Here is a 17,547-nt window from a genome sequence, read left to right on the forward strand (position 1 = left end):
CACCCAGCTTCCAGCTTCCCATATACACAGTGATTCCTGTAAACACAAAATGATTGACAGAAAGACCTCAAAATCCTAGTGATTGGCTAACAAATAATCTAACAGCAGCCAATTTCATTTACTTTACAGAATAAAAATAAAAGTACATTTATTTAGTTTTGCAGACAACTCAGTTACCTCATATTAGTGCTTTCACACCACGTAGTTCTAGGAACTCAGTCCGTTTTCCAGGTTGCATTCATGCCATTATCAATGTTTTCCATGTTCATAGAGTAAGTATTTTTACATGGCTTTTTAAAAATCCTGGGTAGCTAGTGTTTTGTATATGTTTGGCCAATCAGCGTACACTTATCACTGGTAGTTCCTATAGAATTGTTTTAGACCCTACTCTGAAGTAGGAGCTAATTTAGTTCCTCCAAACACAGTTCATAGAACTAAAACCATTCCTAGGTCCTGCGGTGCGAACAAGCCAAAAAGTGGGTACTTCTGCCAACTATGAAAAGCTCCTCCAGTGCGAAAGCCCCTATAATTTCTGTAGTATCTGTTATGGAGTAGGATGATTTTTTGCATACCTTTTAATAAAAATCACTCAAAAATGGCATCCAGCTGTAAAACATTTTGGCACTAACTGGAAACTTTATTTTATTTGTACGTAGGCATGAAATGAACATTCTATTTTTTAAATGCATGTAAAAGATCCTATTATGAAATTATTTTTATTAAAGTGCATTTGGTCCATGAACCCCATTTTTGAGTACAATGCTCACATCTCAAAATCCAATTAAACAACATATAGCCAAGTCTCCATGCTGCATTTTTCCTTTTTTTGATAATCTGTTACACTAAGACGTATGTCATAATACAGAAGATACAGTGCCCTCCATAAGTATTGGAACAGTAAAGACAAAATTGTTCTGTTTGCTGTGGAGTCAAGAAATCTGTAAATATGATTACAAGTTGAATATGAGACAATTTTATTATTGGGTGATTTAACACAAAGATGTTTTACCAGCTAAGAAGATCGACACTTTTAGAGTTTCATCTCCCTATCTGATGTGAGCATAAAGTATTGGAACAGTTGCCTCACAGGTCTTTCTAAGTGTTCAGCTGTGTCCTGTTGCATTAATTCTTCAAATATTAAAAGCAGGGAATGTGTCTTATCAGTTATATCCATTGCTTCTGCATTCTGAGTCTTGCATTCGATGATGACACACACAAACCAGGATGAAGACGAGGAAGCTGACTCTGAAAGAAATGCAAGCAATTTGGATGCTAAAAGAAAAGAGGAAGTCATTTAGAACTATAGGAAAAACAAAGGGCATGGAGAAATTAAGAGTTTGGAAACTACCGGCGACATCAGCAACCAATGACGACCTGATCGGCTGAGAAAAACAACAGTAGTTGATGACAGACAAATCATAAAAGCTGTAAAAATGAACCCTAAAATACATGTCTGTAAAATAACCAACAACCTCCAGAAAGCTGGGGTGATCCTCTGTCAATCTACAGTCTGCAGGAGAATTTGACACAGAATTACAGAAGCTACACAGCAAGATGCAAACCTCACAAATGTGATTCTTCACAAATGTGAGCCAGTAGAGCTTTGGAACTGAGTTGATGGACCGATGAGACAAAGATTAACCTTTATCTAAGTGATTGGAAAGCAAAAGTGTGGAGAAAAAAAGGGAACTGCAAATGATCCTAAGCATACAGCCTCATCTGTAAAGCTTGGTGGAGGTGGTGTCATGGCTTGGGCATGCATGATTGTCTCTAGAACAGGACCTCTTCATTTTAATGATGACTTAATGTATGATGGCAGTAGCCGAATGAATTTGGAAGGGTACAAAATCATCTTGGCTACCAATATTCAAGAAAATGCCACCAAACTCATTAAAAAGACAATGACCCAAAACACCCTGCCAGTTCAGTCAAGGACTTTATCAGGACAGAGAAATGTAAAGTCTTAGATTGCCCAAATCAGTCTCCAGATTTAAATCCGACTGAACATTAATTTCACCAGCTGAAGAGGATACTAAAGACAGAAACTCCTCAAAACAAGCATCAGTTGGAATTGGTTGCATTAAAGGCTGGGGAAAAACATTTCGAAGCCTAAGACCAAGAGTCTGGTGATGTTTATGGGTTGCAGACTCACTGCTCTGATTGCATGCAAGGGATCTGCAACTAAATATTAGTTTTTAATCTTTTACATCTGCCTTAAATTCAACATAAGTCATTCATAAATACTTATGCTCACATCAAATAGTGGGATGAACTCTAAAAGTGCTGTCCTTTTTATTTGGTATAACATGTAGTTGTCGAAAGACATAATAAAAAAATGTGACATTCTGTAGTTTTGTCGCATATTCATATTTTAATCATATTTGCAAATGTCTTGACTCCACAGCAGAGAAAGCAATTTTGTCTTTACTGTTCCAATACTTATGGAGGGCACTGTATGTTGCCTTAGTTTCATCGCAACTTTAAGGCATTTTCTCTGATACATTTTAGTTATACAGTTCATCCTATTTGCATGTAATGGACAATAGCCTATATCCACTTACACTATCCTATGGAAGCTTATTGCAAAACAACCCCCCATGACAGCCATACAGAAAAGTGTTGAGTGCTCAGAGATGAGGGGTTAGAACAGAAGAAAGGAGAAAGAGTAAAACAGAATCTGAAAATAAATAAAACATGAAGATGAACAGAGAGGGTACCTGTCCAGAATATAGATTTCTTTTCCTTGCCTTTTACCTGTCAGAAGGACTAAAAAGCTTATTGAGGTTATAAGCCCCCTCGTCCTCTGGGGTCTGGCCCTCCCTGATCCACTGTCCTGTGATACAAACCATTCGCTCATCCATCCACATCACTCAGCCTATCTTCTACCTTTCCTATGACATCCCTTCTTCTTCATTCATCTGAAAGGTCAGGTGTCTGACCAGAGAACGAAGTGGATGTTTGGAATGAAAGGAATAACAAGGTCATAGCGTGTACCAGGACCAAAAGGCTTTTAAACTACAATGTAATTACATAAACTGAACTGAGCAGGATGCAACTGCAATGTGAATCTGAATGTAGGAGGTCAAATGAAAATGAGATGTTTGTTAGATGGTTTTTTTTTTAGATATTTATGTTTATAGATTGTTTGATAGGTTGTTTGTTTTATAGATTTATGGATAGATAGATAGATAGATAGATAGATAGATAGATAGATAGATAGATAGATAGATAGATAGATAGATAGAAAGATAGATTTTGAAGGTTTGAAAGTATTTGACCCCATTTCTGTGCAGCTTGAAGGGTTGTGCACTGTTACTTGGATCTGTCACAATCAGCAAAGAGGACCCACACACACACAGTAGAACACAGCCAAAGGGTCGTAGCAGCACTCCAGCTCTCCTGGGGTTAATTACTATAAGCATGTCTTCAGCCTCAGGGGAATATTTAGCTCAAAGAATGCTCTATATAAACACACAAAACTATCTATCACTCTCACACACACATTTGCATGCAGTATTCAAACTCTACAGTTCTTTCAAATCCACATACATGCACAACTCAGCAGCCATCACATCAGCATCTCCCAAGCCGCTTAAGCTGTATGAAACAGCAACCATGTGGACTGTAATGAATGCAGCAGAGAATGAATCAACCCCATGCTCACCAGCTCACCCCATAGGCCTCATCCCTTTATCCTGCTTGTAGCTGCTGTCTTTTGTCTGGAAGTGTTAATATCCCTGACTGTGTAGCGCTAACCTCAGAAGCCCAGCTGTGAGGGGATCAATACCGTACCCCAGTTCTGCTCTAGGTTATGTAAACGCCTCTTGAACTTTACAGTAAAAACACCAAGCTCCATCCCTGAGCTCCACTAAATGTTTTTCTTTTTTCTTAAAAGCCAACTGTCTGACAAGGTGAGGCGGCATCCAAAAGTCTGGGTCGACTCTGCTGTGATCAGCTGGGAACATTGATTTTATGTCAAGCTAAGAGCCAAACCTGCCAGGCACAGTTGGACTGGCTGCCTCCTTCAGGCTGAACTCTCCTAGCTGCCCGCCTGGCTGTTCGTTTAAAGAGGCTGATCAATACAGACACCCCTTAGCATCACCGCAACACAAACTGTGCCAGATCAACCACATAACTCTTTCACAAGAGCTCCACATCTCCTCAGAGTGAGTTACAGGGTGATCTCATTAGTAGTCACATACTGTATATATGTATATCATGTTTACACATACATTTTTGAACATTTGGATAGAGAAACTTTCACGATCAGATAACTTTAAAATTTTCTAAAATATATTGAAACAACTTCAATTTCAGCAACAAATCCTGTCTTGAAGTATGACCAGGTGTTAAGAAGTCAAGTCCAGTTGCACTTCACAATAGACATAGTTTCTAAGCAGCTCTACATAAAGTAATGATGTTATGTCTATAATGCCTTATTGCTTTAACAAGGTTTAGGGCTTTGCGATATGATGATGATATATTTTACTTAAGTGTAAAATAGTGTAACTTTTTATGAGTCAGGCACAATCCAACTGCAGGGCATACAAATATTGGAACTTAGTCCCTAAAAGATTTTGATATATTTTTATTCTTAAACGAAATGCAGATGGGGCTAGGAAAAAAGTCATTTACTCTTTTTATTTTTAGGTAAATTAATATTACACTTTATGAAGTATATTTACATTTACTCTTTATACAACTGAATTTAGTCTTTATAATTATACTGTAATCCGTTATAAAACCTAAAAAAAAAAGTTAAGTGTAGTAAATAAATGAGACGGATTTAAAATATTTTATTTTACATAGTTATAGTAAATTATTATTTAAAAAGCATGCAATGTACTCAAAATACCATAAACCTAAAACACTCCTAAATAAAGAGACTACATTTTCTATGTGCATAAAAGCATGGAGAAAGACAGCAGCACACACAAAGTGGTTTGAGATATAATTGAGATAAGTTCTTCTCTACAACCCCCATCCACAGTTGAAAAATATTTGGAGCAGCTGTTTCCTTCAGACCTTTGATTCAACTATTGGTTTCTGCAGCTGTCAGGGTTCAAGGGATGATATTTACCCTAATAGTAGCACAGGCACTTCATTGTTTCATCACATGTTCTTCTGCAATGAAAGAGTCTCGCCAGAAACCCGATCGAGTGAAATGAATTTAAAAGTCCAGGTGCTTCAATAAGACAGCATCAAGCAGTAACACAGCACATTTAGGCCACACTTTTCTTCCCAAAGAAGTCATAAAAAGAGGAAGGTCCCCTCCTGCTAAAGTATTGAGAGCCTGTGCTCCCAGCCGTCCAATGGGTCGCTCTGTTTATTAATCCTGTGTTAGAATGCCACTTTCAAACAGCACAGAGCTCCCAGAGGTGCCCTGGCCTTGCTTTTTTTCTGACATGTGATAAACACAAGATGGCCACCCCCACCCCAGTTGGTTTACATAAGACTGTTAAAACATCCCTCCGCCTCTTACCCTCTACATCGGCAGCATGTACCCTTCCCAGCATAACTCCACCAGCCAGAAACAGCCTGCCCACTCATTTGCCAGCAGACCATACGCATGGCGTATTTGTGCTGCATAAATCATCCTTTCATCGCACAGTTTCTCCTGGCGGCCATGTTTTTTTCCAGGTTTGTGGAGGTAGCATACCTCTGGCCTGTACTGTAGCAGCTCTGTAAACCATTGACGGATCCAGTCCAGCTGGCTGGGTGAGCAGCCCTCTCCTAGTCCACTCCAGGCAGGCTGACGGGCCCTACAGCCCTCCCCTACCACCTCCGCTGACCAAAAACAGCCTCTTTTTTATTCATCTTCTTGTTCACTCAGAGTCAGTGAAATTAAAACCTCTGTGGAAGAAGAAATCAGGACATGTAGCAAATGAAAGTAGCAACACATGGCTTATGATGAAGACTACCCTGTACTTTTTAATTCTTAAAACTCCCCTTGCAAATAATATAACGTAAATGAAATAAAAGTCTACTGAAGTACTTATGTTGGAAGTACATTTGGCTCATTTGTGTTGACTAACCTAAAGCAAATTTTAATTTTAATTGTAGTGTGTTATTTGACGTTTATTTGAAATCTATTAAATTATAAATACATGAAATTAAGTACATTTTAGTTTACCATAAATTCTTGGCAGTACATTTGGCAGTACACAATAGAAATAATTATGAAAGTCCATACTTGTATAAAAAAAAAGCATTTTAAGTTAAATTTTTTTGCATTTAATATGAATTTAAACTTTTAAAATGTTTCACTTAATTGTTAGTAGCAATAAAAAATATCCAAAAGCATATACACAATACAGTATTTATATATATATATATATATATATATATATATATATATATATATATATATATATATTGTATATACATATATATTAAATATCATTTGTGTAACAAAGGACACAAAGGCATCAGCATAAATATGTTAGTCATTTGTTTGTGTATGTACACTATCACATGCTGAAAATTTAGCTTTGATCACAGGAATAAATTAAATTTTAAAGTATATTTAAATATAAAGCAGTTATTATAATAGTAAAAAATATTTCAAAATATTACTGCTTTTGCTGTATTTTGGATCAAATAAATGCAGGCTTTGTGATCGGATGAGACTTCTTTAAAAAACATTAAAAACCTTACTGTTCAAATAATTCTGAATGGTAGTATATTTAACAATTATTCATTAGAAAATTTGTACCCAGAAGTTTTTCCCCTTAAATTTTTTTTTTTTTTAAATATATAAAACCTGGCCACCCAGCTAAAATAGCTAAACACCAACTTGACCACATGAAGACCAGCTTAAGCTGGCTAAGACTAGCCAAACTGGTTAGGTTTATTTTTATTTTTTTTTTTTTTTTTTGGCATATAATTTTGACAAAACTTCCCCCAAAAAGCTTCTATTTTAAAAAAAATAAAAATAATAATAATTTATTTTTTATTTATGAAAACAAAATGTTAATAAATAAACAAAATTACGTTTTTTAAAATAAAAAATACAAAAACCTTTCTTTTAGGGGTAGGGTTTGGTTTAGTCTATAGTTTAATTATCATTAGCTTCACATAATAACATGTCTATAGCAGTCTATGGTATGTCATCATTCAGATAGCTAAGCAACATGCGTGTGTTTTCAGCCTGCAAACCGCTCCTTTCAATCTAGCCTTTGATGAGCCTATGATTCTCTAAATTGTTTTCAAAATGTATATTGCCAGACGACTGTGTTTAGATTAACGGTATAGCGTGTTTATACGGTGAGTACATCTTCCACTGTAGAAAAAAGAGAAAATCTTGCTCTGAATCAAGGGATTATAGGACAGACGCCTGCACTCTGACAGCTGGCCACTTGAGTTTTACAAATGACAGACGAACTCCATCAGTGGAAGCTTGCAGAAGTATGTCCACCAGAACAGGAGGGGGAAAAACTGTGCATGGGGTCAGAAGGAACACACTAAGAAAAAGCAGAAGGAAAGAGTAAAAGATATGATGAAACTAACTTGTCAACTCACAAAACATACATAAACATGTCAAAAAGGGAGTTTACGAGTAAATGGTGTTTATACCACTAAACTGTGTGGCAATAAAACATCTTAAGCATCACATTCTGGTGCAGTTAGGGTGTATATATCTATCATGAAGTCCTGTGGAGAAAGCCTGGAGCTCAGTTTCCGTAACACAGTGTGATGTTCAGTAAGCTGGATGATCAGAGGGCTAAACCAAAGCTTTCCTCCCTTTTCCCGTCCCCTGTGACAGCAGTACACGGAAAGCTGGAGAGGGACTGAGCTCTTGGCACAAAGAATTAAATGAGGGAGTTTTAACTGCTAATTAATTGCAGGTCCAGCTCTCTCTCTCTCTCTCTCTCTCACACACACACACACACACACACACAAGCACCCTAAAAATTCTCTCACATGCAACTACATAAGCTTTTTTCTCTCAAACACACAAATCTCACACAGAAACAGACATTCAAAAGCTCTTAGTGCATATGTGACACATTTTAAAAGGAATTACAAATATCATGAGCTGGTTTTCCTCATATTATGTCCCAGTTATGCCTTTACATGTTATATTTCTGACAACAGAGAGAATGGACATGGTGCTGTTTATTGATTCCTTTCAGCTTTTGATTGTATAAAGAGACCTTTCTTGTCCAATCCAGTTCTTGGCCAATCCCAGGTCGAAAAAAGTACACTTCCATACTTAGAGTGCTCCATTTCCACGCACTAATTTTGTACTTAATTTACTAAAAATTATTCTTTAGTACTTCTTAAGATAAACTTAAGATCAAATGTACCAAACTGTGGTATTTTGGGACAAAAACATACACCAGTACACTCAAGTGTACTACAAGTGGTGACTAAATAAATTTTTTAATACAGAGATAGCATGTTATAAGCGCATTTTGGTTCATATTCATGGTGTCCCAAAATAGCACTGTTGAGTACACTTAGTAAGAAGTACTAAAAAATCATTTTTAATATATTAAGTACGAAATTAGTGTGCGAAAATATAGCGCTTAAAGTACATGATCAAAGTGTACTTTTTTAAACATGGGATTACATTCAATTTGCATAGTGTATTCTTTTAAAGTACATTATTTCCATAATAAGTACATTTTAAAAGTATGCTAAAGTGTACTTCTTTTTTTTCACAAGGGTAATTCCACAGCAGGGACACAATAAAAACATTTTACTGGAAAAACTGGAAAAAAAAAAACTGGAGTACTAAATCTACAAACAGATGCATTGTTTGAAATAAATTGGGGGCAATCTACATAAATATGTTTGCACAGATATTTAACTGTAATTTGTAAAAAAAAAAAAAAAAAAAAAAATGGTGCCCAAAAGTTGTGCCCATTTTGCACCATGGACGTCATGTTTCTCTGGAGGGGCCGCATTAACCCCTTCCACATTACACTGGGCCCCATTAGCCGAAATGAATAAGCCTCCTGTCATTTATGATTCAGTGCCTGCAGCCTATCCCCAGGCAATGCACAAGAGTCCAGCGTAACCTGCATTTCCTGTGGCTCTCACTCTCTTTCTGCCTGTCTCTGCCTCGCTCTCGCTCTCTTGTGACTATCTTCATTCATTCCTTCAGCAGACACCATTCCTTCATCTGCTGCCTGCACCTCTCCCAGTGCATGAGAACCACTGTCATAGGCAGACTTGCCTGGGGCTTTTTAAATATGTATGTGAATCATGATACTCTCTCTCTTGCCATTAGCTATGGAAATATAACACAAACAAAGGCCATTTATATGGAGCTGAATGCTGATGAATGCTGTGGCATCCTGCAGGTCCAGACCGACATAATCAGGGTATAAAGCAGGGTTGTATTTCCTCTCTTACATGCACGCTATTAATTTAGACAAGAGCTAAGATTTCTTCAAACATTAAAGTGTTGAGTAGTGGGTTAATATACAGGCACCACCCAGTGCAGATATATGACTATACTCCATCTGGGTATTTGACTCTCCACTGAAGACTTCCAGAGAGCCTTACCAACTGACACGGTAGCTAAATGACCACAGTGATATACACTTGGCCTGGGACGATGCGGCTCAAAGCGCTCACTGACCATCCTTAAGCGTTTTATTTACCTTGCATGTGTATGCAGTGTTGAATTATGTGCCACAGTCCTCAGTAAGTTAACATTGGTGCCAAACTACGGGAAAAGAGGGCTTGACCAAATCAAAACAGACTCACCCGCAAATTTACGGACCTGCTACTTAAAGAGCTGAATGGCCGGGGAAGGATTTTCTGCTTGTGCCATTCAATATTGCTATTTCTCTTAGTTTTGGTCTTTTGCTGTAATTAATATTATTTGAGAAAAATGGGAGGAATACGAAAGACAAAATCTATGGCATATGTTCAGAAAAGTTGTATTGTTTAGTAGTGATATTTAGAAAAAAAAATGCATGAAGAATGTGTATGATAAAAACATCTTTGGGACAGCAAATCCAGGATGGTGTAATGAGATTTCCGCATGCACTGAAAGTCCTAAATCATGAGGCTTTGATGGGATGAGCATCAATAGATCCATGGAACAAACTGTAAAAGAAACTGCACATAATCTGGAAAACATGTTCTCCAAAATATAAGTGATTAAAACATAGCACCAATGGGAGGACATGTTCTTGGAAAACTAACAATGCATTTCCAGAATTTCCTGGAAACATATAGTTAGTTCTCAGCAGAGTCACATCAGAGACGTTTCACTTTTAATCATGTAGTTTGTAGTTTTTGTCTCAAGGGTCGGGTGAATATTGGTGGGAGTGTCTGTCTGAGCGAGTCCTTTGGGAAATCAGCCTCTCTGAAACCATCACTGATTATTAGTAAAAACACATAATTCAGTTTGTTTCACTGACCTAGTTGAAAAAAACAATATAATTATTTTGTATGACATTGTGATTTCGCAAGATTTTTGCTTCAAATGGCAAGTCATCATTTTTTATAGTGCTTCATACAATAGAGATTGTTTCAAAGTAGTAAAAGTAGTACTAAACTGAAAAGTAACAGAATAAAAAATGCAAACTTCAAAACTGAGGCAAATCCAAATTCTGCTGTAAAGCAGCTGTAGCAAGACTATGAATAATCCTTATTCAGCTCAAGTCAGTTCAGTATTGGTTCAATTCAGTTATTTCATTATGAAAGATATGTGAGTTCAGTTTATCACTCTCAGAAAAAAAAGGTACAAAAGCTGTCACTGGGGCGGTACCTTTCCAAAAGGTACACTTTTGTTCCTATTAGGTTCTAATAGGTTCCTTTAAGGTACCAAAATGGACCCTTTAGGTACAAACATGTACCTTTTGAAAAGGTAACGCCCTAGTGACAGCTTTTGTACATTTATTTCTGAGAGTGTAACATATTTGTATGTTTAGATATAGGTATGCTTATAGAGCATTTGTGGTTAAGGAGTATATACATTTTTATTTTTCTTAGAAAATGTCTGATTGTTTCACTATATAAGACACTTATCCCTCAGTTAGAATCATGTAGAGCCCTTTGAAGCTGTACAGAAACTGCAATTTGGACATTCAACCCATTGGCTCCCATTGAAGTCCACTATATGGAGAAAAATCCTGGAATGTTTTCCTCAAAAACCTAATTTCTTTTCAACTAAAGAAAGACATGGGTGAGTAAATTATCAGGATTTGTTTTATATTCTGAAAGTAAACTAAACAAAATGTAGAGACATGCAGAGCTCTAACTGGGGCTATAAAACACAGAAAGAACAATCAATATTGACACATTAAGAGCAGTGGATTGGTTTTTTGTCAGAATGATTAAAGGTCAAATTCAATTAGCCCCCAAAATAAGTATGATCCACAGGTTAATAAAGACAATACTCAAAGCACAGCCAAATAGAATTGGAAAGTTTAGAGTTTGAATGAAGTTTACATCATGTCAAAGAAATTTCAGCAAAATAAAACAGATGGTGTAGTTAATTCCACTACATGCCACCCATTTTCCCTTCATTACCACCCTCTAATTTCTTTCTTCTCTAGATGAAGTGCAAAATGGGGAGCTGAGCAGTGCAAGAGCTAATAAGATCCAGTGGGAAACCACAAACATTAATGAAGCCTATACTAAAAACTCATATGAACATCTCTTAAAATCTTTTCCTATTGCTAATATAGACTGTTTCACATTGTCTGCCTTAATGTTGTTCCTACTTTTATTGGTCCTACTAAGGTACGTTAAAAAACCAAAAGTACGTAGATAATAAAACACTGTTGCAGAGTAGCATTACATTTTCAACCCTTTCTGTTCTCAAATTCAAACAGGAACAAGAATCATGAATTATAAAGTCATGCTGTATTTTATCGCTTAAACAACATCAGAACAACTTACTGGATGCATTTTTCAACCCTAGCAGCTATAATCTAAGAAGCCAGAGAAGTATACTCTTAAGAAACTGTCAGTCAAAGCTTTAAGTTGCATGTCTCTCGAAATATGTGTATATGCTCAGCGATCAAACATGGGCTGCTGTAGAGCTACGGTGAGCACCAGAATAAGCGTGCCACAGCGCTCATTTCTGAGGCGGCAGCTTTGGGCTCTGTGTGATTGATGTTGAGGTCCACAGAGCAGATCATCTCCCTCAACCCTCACATTTACATACCGAGTAACCAGGCATACAGCTATAAAGCTCAGATCTATTTTTAAAACACACTCCAGCAGAGAGAAGATGATTTTTTATTTATGATTAAGAATAAGTTATTTAATAAGCCAATAGCTCTGGCTATCGCTGGTCTCCGGCAGTTAGTAATAAATTGGTTTATAATTGTAACAAGTTGTGAATATTCCCCATTTTTGGCACCACTGAAACTGTGTTTGGTTTATCAATCATTTCTTTTTCTCTTTAAATCTGGACCTTAATAAATTTCACAGAATTTTCCAGAGAGATTGCATGTAGTTTTTCCCCTAATCTCTTCCTTACATGGACACACTCTTCATGTGCATTTAATTCTCTGCATTCTTTGCCCTTAAGTAGCCCAAATTGTTTAGCTGATGCTCTGCACCTGCAATGTGTGAGAATAATTCAAATGAAATTAATCATGATCAAATGATCAAAATATTTACCCGCTTTCTAGCAGGTTAACTATCCACACCGGGCTGAAAAGTAAGTGTGAGGCCTGTCATTAGGTGTGCGCATTTTCCAGTAGATTAACATTTAAATAGTAAATGTTACATTTTCAAGACATGTTGAAAATAATAATGCAACAAAAATATGCATATAATAAGGAAATAGATCTGGAAAATATTATGTACTCAAAGGTTTTTTTTTTTGGTTGTTTGTTTGTTTGTTTTAGCACATGGATTTGGCACTTATTTAGTTATGTGATTGACAAACTTAGAAATATAAATTCATATACACATATTTTAATGCAAAATGGCGACAATATACATATTTACCATTTGAAAGTTTCTATTGAACAAAAGCTGTATTTGAATCGAGAAACCCCAGTATTAGTCACGTGCATGCCAAGTGAATTACTACACTTTCAGAGACCAGCCTATGGATTTTTTTTCTCCGCCCTATATAGAAGGAAAGTTTCTGATAGCTGAAACCCTCCGCAATTACATCAAATGACCAATCAAAAGCAAGACGCAAAGGAAAACAAACCCTGTGATTGGTCTAAACCGCTAATGGTTTCAAGGCGCCCCCTCATAGAGGGGCAATGAATCTGAATGAGGGGTGTGTAGAAACCGACGGCACATTATTGTATGTGCGCCTCACTTGCGCTCAAACCCTCAGTCAGTGAGAAGCGCGTCTGCCGAGCGCACACGAGACAAGCGAGGGAAGCGCACTCTGCTCAAGTTTTCCAGCAGCGACATGCAGCTCTAGTCATTGGATACACAGACTTGATTTGGAGAGCCAGACGGAAAACTTTAAAGAACAGTCGGAAGATTCTCTAACAAACCTTGAAGAAGGGGGAAAAACCCCGATGCGCTCGCTGTGGATTTAGTTTGGATTTATTTTCGGACTTGGTTTTCTTCACAGATCCACACATTTGCCTAACATGCTTGCTTTTAGACCACGAGTGTCGTGACGGGAGCTCAATCGAGGAGTTTTTTTTTTATTGTGTAAACGCATACGAACAGGACACACACAACTTTTCTCGGAGCAGCCGCAGCCTAATTTCTTTCGCACCGAATCACCCAAATAGCAGCGCTCCTCAAAATGCAACACTGTTGCGGGATTACTCGATACTTTCTTCTGTTCCTCACCCTGGCCCTGCAGCCATCCAGCGGCCAGTATCATGGAGAAAAGGGCATCTCCATTCCCGAGCACGGTTTCTGCCAGCCCATATCCATACCCCTCTGTACGGACATCGCCTACAATCAGACCATTATGCCCAACCTTTTGGGTCACACCAATCAGGAGGACGCCGGGCTGGAGGTGCACCAGTTCTACCCCCTGGTGAAAGTGCAGTGCTCCATGGACCTCAAGTTCTTCCTCTGCTCCATGTACGCGCCGGTTTGCACAGTGCTTGAGCAAGCCATCCCTCCGTGTCGCTCCCTGTGCGAGCGCGCGAGACAGGGCTGCGAGGCCCTCATGAACAAGTTCGGCTTCCAGTGGCCCGAGCGACTGCGCTGTGAGAATTTCCCGGTGCACGGCGCGGGGGAGATCTGCGTTGGTCAGAACACCTCGGACGCGGGAAGCCCGACCTCAAACCCGACGCCCTACGTCCCAGAGCTGATCACATTACAGCCAAGCGTGGTCAGACCCAGCCAGCAGTTCACATGTCCGCTGCAGCTCAAAGTGCCCACTTATCTCAAGTACCACTTCATGGGGGAAAAAGACTGCGGGGCGCCGTGTGAGCCCACTAGACCCAACGGTCTGATGTATTTTAGAGAAGAAGAGGTCAAATTTGGCCGGCTCTGGGTGGGAATTTGGTCTATTTTGTGCTGCGTTAGTACACTGTTCACCGTTCTCACGTACTTAGTGGACATGAGGCGGTTTCGTTACCCGGAGAGGCCCATCATCTTCCTCTCTGGGTGTTACTTCATGGTGGCTGTTGCGTACGCAGCTGGCTTTTTCCTTGAAGACAAAGTCGTTTGCATTGACAAGTTCAACGATGATGGTTACAAGACCGTCGCGCAGGGCACGAAAAAGGAAGGCTGCACTATCCTCTTCATGATCCTCTATTTCTTCGGCATGGCAAGTTCAATCTGGTGGGTCATTCTGTCCCTCACATGGTTCCTCTCAGCGGGAATGAAGTGGGGTCATGAAGCCATTGAGGCCAACTCTCAGTATTTCCACCTGGCTGCTTGGGCTGTCCCAGCGGTTAAGACCATCACCATCCTCGCCATGGGCCAAGTGGATGGTGACATTCTCACCGGGGTGTGCTACGTTGGCATCTACAGCGTGGACTCGCTGCGTGGCTTCGTCCTGGCGCCCCTCTTCGTCTACCTCTTCATCGGCACCTCGTTCCTCCTGGCCGGCTTCGTGTCGCTTTTCCGCATCAGAACCATCATGAAGCACGACGGCACCAAGACGGAGAAGCTGGAGAAGCTGATGGTGCGCATCGGCGTGTTCAGCGTGCTCTACACGGTTCCCGCTACCATCGTGATCGCGTGCTACTTCTACGAGCAGGCTTTCCGCGAGCAGTGGGAGAAGACCTGGCACATGCAAACGTGCAAGCGATTCGCCGTCCCCTGCCCAGTCAATAACTTCGCCCCCATGTCTCCAGACTTCACCGTGTTCATGATAAAGTATCTGATGACCATGATCGTGGGAATCACCTCTGGATTTTGGATATGGTCTGGGAAAACTCTGCAGTCGTGGCGCAGGTTTTATAAAAGGCTCAGCAATAGCAACCAAGGCGAGACGACGGTATGAAAAAAGAGCGAGTCGACCTGATAGTTTCGGTCAAGCTTTGACCATGCAACTTTTCTCTGAGATAAATGTCTCGAGCGGAGAACTGTTACGCGACTTGTTGAGTGAGTTTTGAGAACACTACTAGACGCCTCCACAGTGGAGACGGACCATCACGAACAGTGTTATCATCGGTTTTTCTCATATATTTGTATGTGAAATAGACTATGTTTCTGTGCAACACGATATCATTTGCCGATGTGATCTCTGTAGACAGTACTGAAAGCTTTGTGCAACGCTCACGGTTCTGTACCTGAAAATATTGGACGTAATTTGCCTTATACACATGTACCATCCCTTTTTTTAACTGGGGACTTGTATGACTTTCGCAGCCCTCCGTCGACAATCATGCATACATTGGCACACACGGACCGTCAAGTACGCATTAGGATTGGGATACTTATATGCATGTGTACAGCTGTGAATTTATGCAAGCTCCCTTTAAACGATGTAACGTGTAAATAATCACCTTTTTTGAAAGAATATATGTATTTATGAAAATAATCTTGCTGTTTTTTACTTGATTTTTAAAATTTGGTAAGAGACCTTTGTATCTGTACAGTTTCGCTGAATAAAATGATTAGATTTTTAACCGACTCATTTTACTTTACAAATAGCATTACACAGTTTTGTTTGCTACCAATTATTTTTAATATCTTGACAAAAAAGACAAAGATGTGTAAGCCTACACCACACACCGATCTGTTAAACATTTAGTTATATATATATATATATATATATATATATATATATATATATATATATATATATATATAAACCATATCAGAAAGTGCTCAATGACTAAACTGTTGCTCCAAATGCAGTGGGTAGGCTATTACACCCCTGACGAAAAACATGAGGCCAAATTATTTTTAATTAATGTATTTATAAAACAAGACAAAGTCAGCCTCAGTAAATGAGATCAAATAAAACTGTGTGGTCAGGTGTGTGCTGTGGTGATATTTATTGTATTTATAGTAAACGACTAAAGAGTATTTGTGTTTATTAGAGAAGCTCCTGCAGCTTTACTGAGATGAAGTGTAGGGCCGGGGCTTTGGCGCCACCCACAGGTGACTGTTATGTTGAGAACACTAGATTACAAGCGGAGTTGACTTGAATGAACTGTAAAACCAAGTTTCAAGATTGAAAGATACGTTTAATTTTATTTTTAAGCAGAAGTTTAGTTCATAATCACATGTTGTACAAAATGTATCTCCTGTACAACTGGAGAGCTTTAATATATTTAGAAGCATTGCTTTGTAACAACCTTAAAAGTACATTGTAAATGTGCATGCTGTAAAGCAATCATCAAAATCTGATATTGCATTATTATATTGTGAAAAGAATACAAATTTTATTCCATGAATAATAATCTGTAACAATAATTATTTTGCAAACTTGAATGTGTACAGAACAAGCTGTGAACTTATGGTAAGATAAACACAAGGCAACACTTCTAATAAAGAACAGCAGATCATTACAGAAGTTAATATAAAATACATGGCATATTGCATTATGCCAAAAGTGACTGAAATAAAGTGTAAACAGGATACTCATTGCTGAGGTAGTATCCTTAAGTTATTTTAATTTTTACAGAAATTGTTAATGCATTAATACTAATAATACTCACTATCATAATACATTTTGAGAGCAGAAAATTAACCATTTTCATTTAATATTATCATGAATTTTTAATTATTTTAATTTGGGGTAAAATTGATCACATTGGATGGCGTTTTTTTTTTTTTTTTTTTTTTTTTTTACAATAGGAGGTTTAATCATCGTTGCAATACTCTACACTAGGTTGAGAAAAAGCAAGAGCTAAGCTCAGGGGGTGTAGGCAGGTTACCGTTAAGTGTCCTAACATTTTGTCCTCATCAGCCTATTATGCCCTGCAGGTGGCCAGACTAGGGTTCTGTTCAACGTCAAAAAGTATGATCTCACAGAGCAATAAAATGATTCACCACGTAACACAAGGCATATGGAGATGTGGTTGAAGAGGCTAGTGTTGTGGTTCAGGCTGAATAAGTCTTCCGTCTACAGTAAACAGAGAAACTCACTTTAAACTTCCAACCTCGTGGATAATGGAGTATAGTAAAGCAAAGGAGCTGGTCAAAAGATAACAACCAATGTACTGTTTTACTAAAACA

General features: G+C 38.4%; 1 protein-coding gene across 1 annotated transcript; it reads left to right on the top strand.

Annotated features, from left to right (window-relative positions):
• Window positions 1-13,236: 13,236 nt before the first annotated feature.
• On the top strand, window positions 13,237-15,989 carry LOC109059076 (frizzled-7-A). The gene has a single exon (XM_042730988.1). It carries the CDS (start codon window positions 13,700-13,702, stop codon window positions 15,359-15,361), a length of 1,662 nt encoding a protein of 553 aa, XP_042586922.1. The 5' UTR covers window positions 13,237-13,699; the 3' UTR covers window positions 15,362-15,989.
• Window positions 15,990-17,547: the final 1,558 nt, after the last annotated feature.

Source organism: Cyprinus carpio, chromosome B9 (genome assembly GCF_018340385.1).
Source record: "Cyprinus carpio isolate SPL01 chromosome B9, ASM1834038v1, whole genome shotgun sequence".
In the NCBI taxonomy this organism is placed as follows: Eukaryota; Metazoa; Chordata; class Actinopteri; order Cypriniformes; family Cyprinidae; genus Cyprinus; species Cyprinus carpio.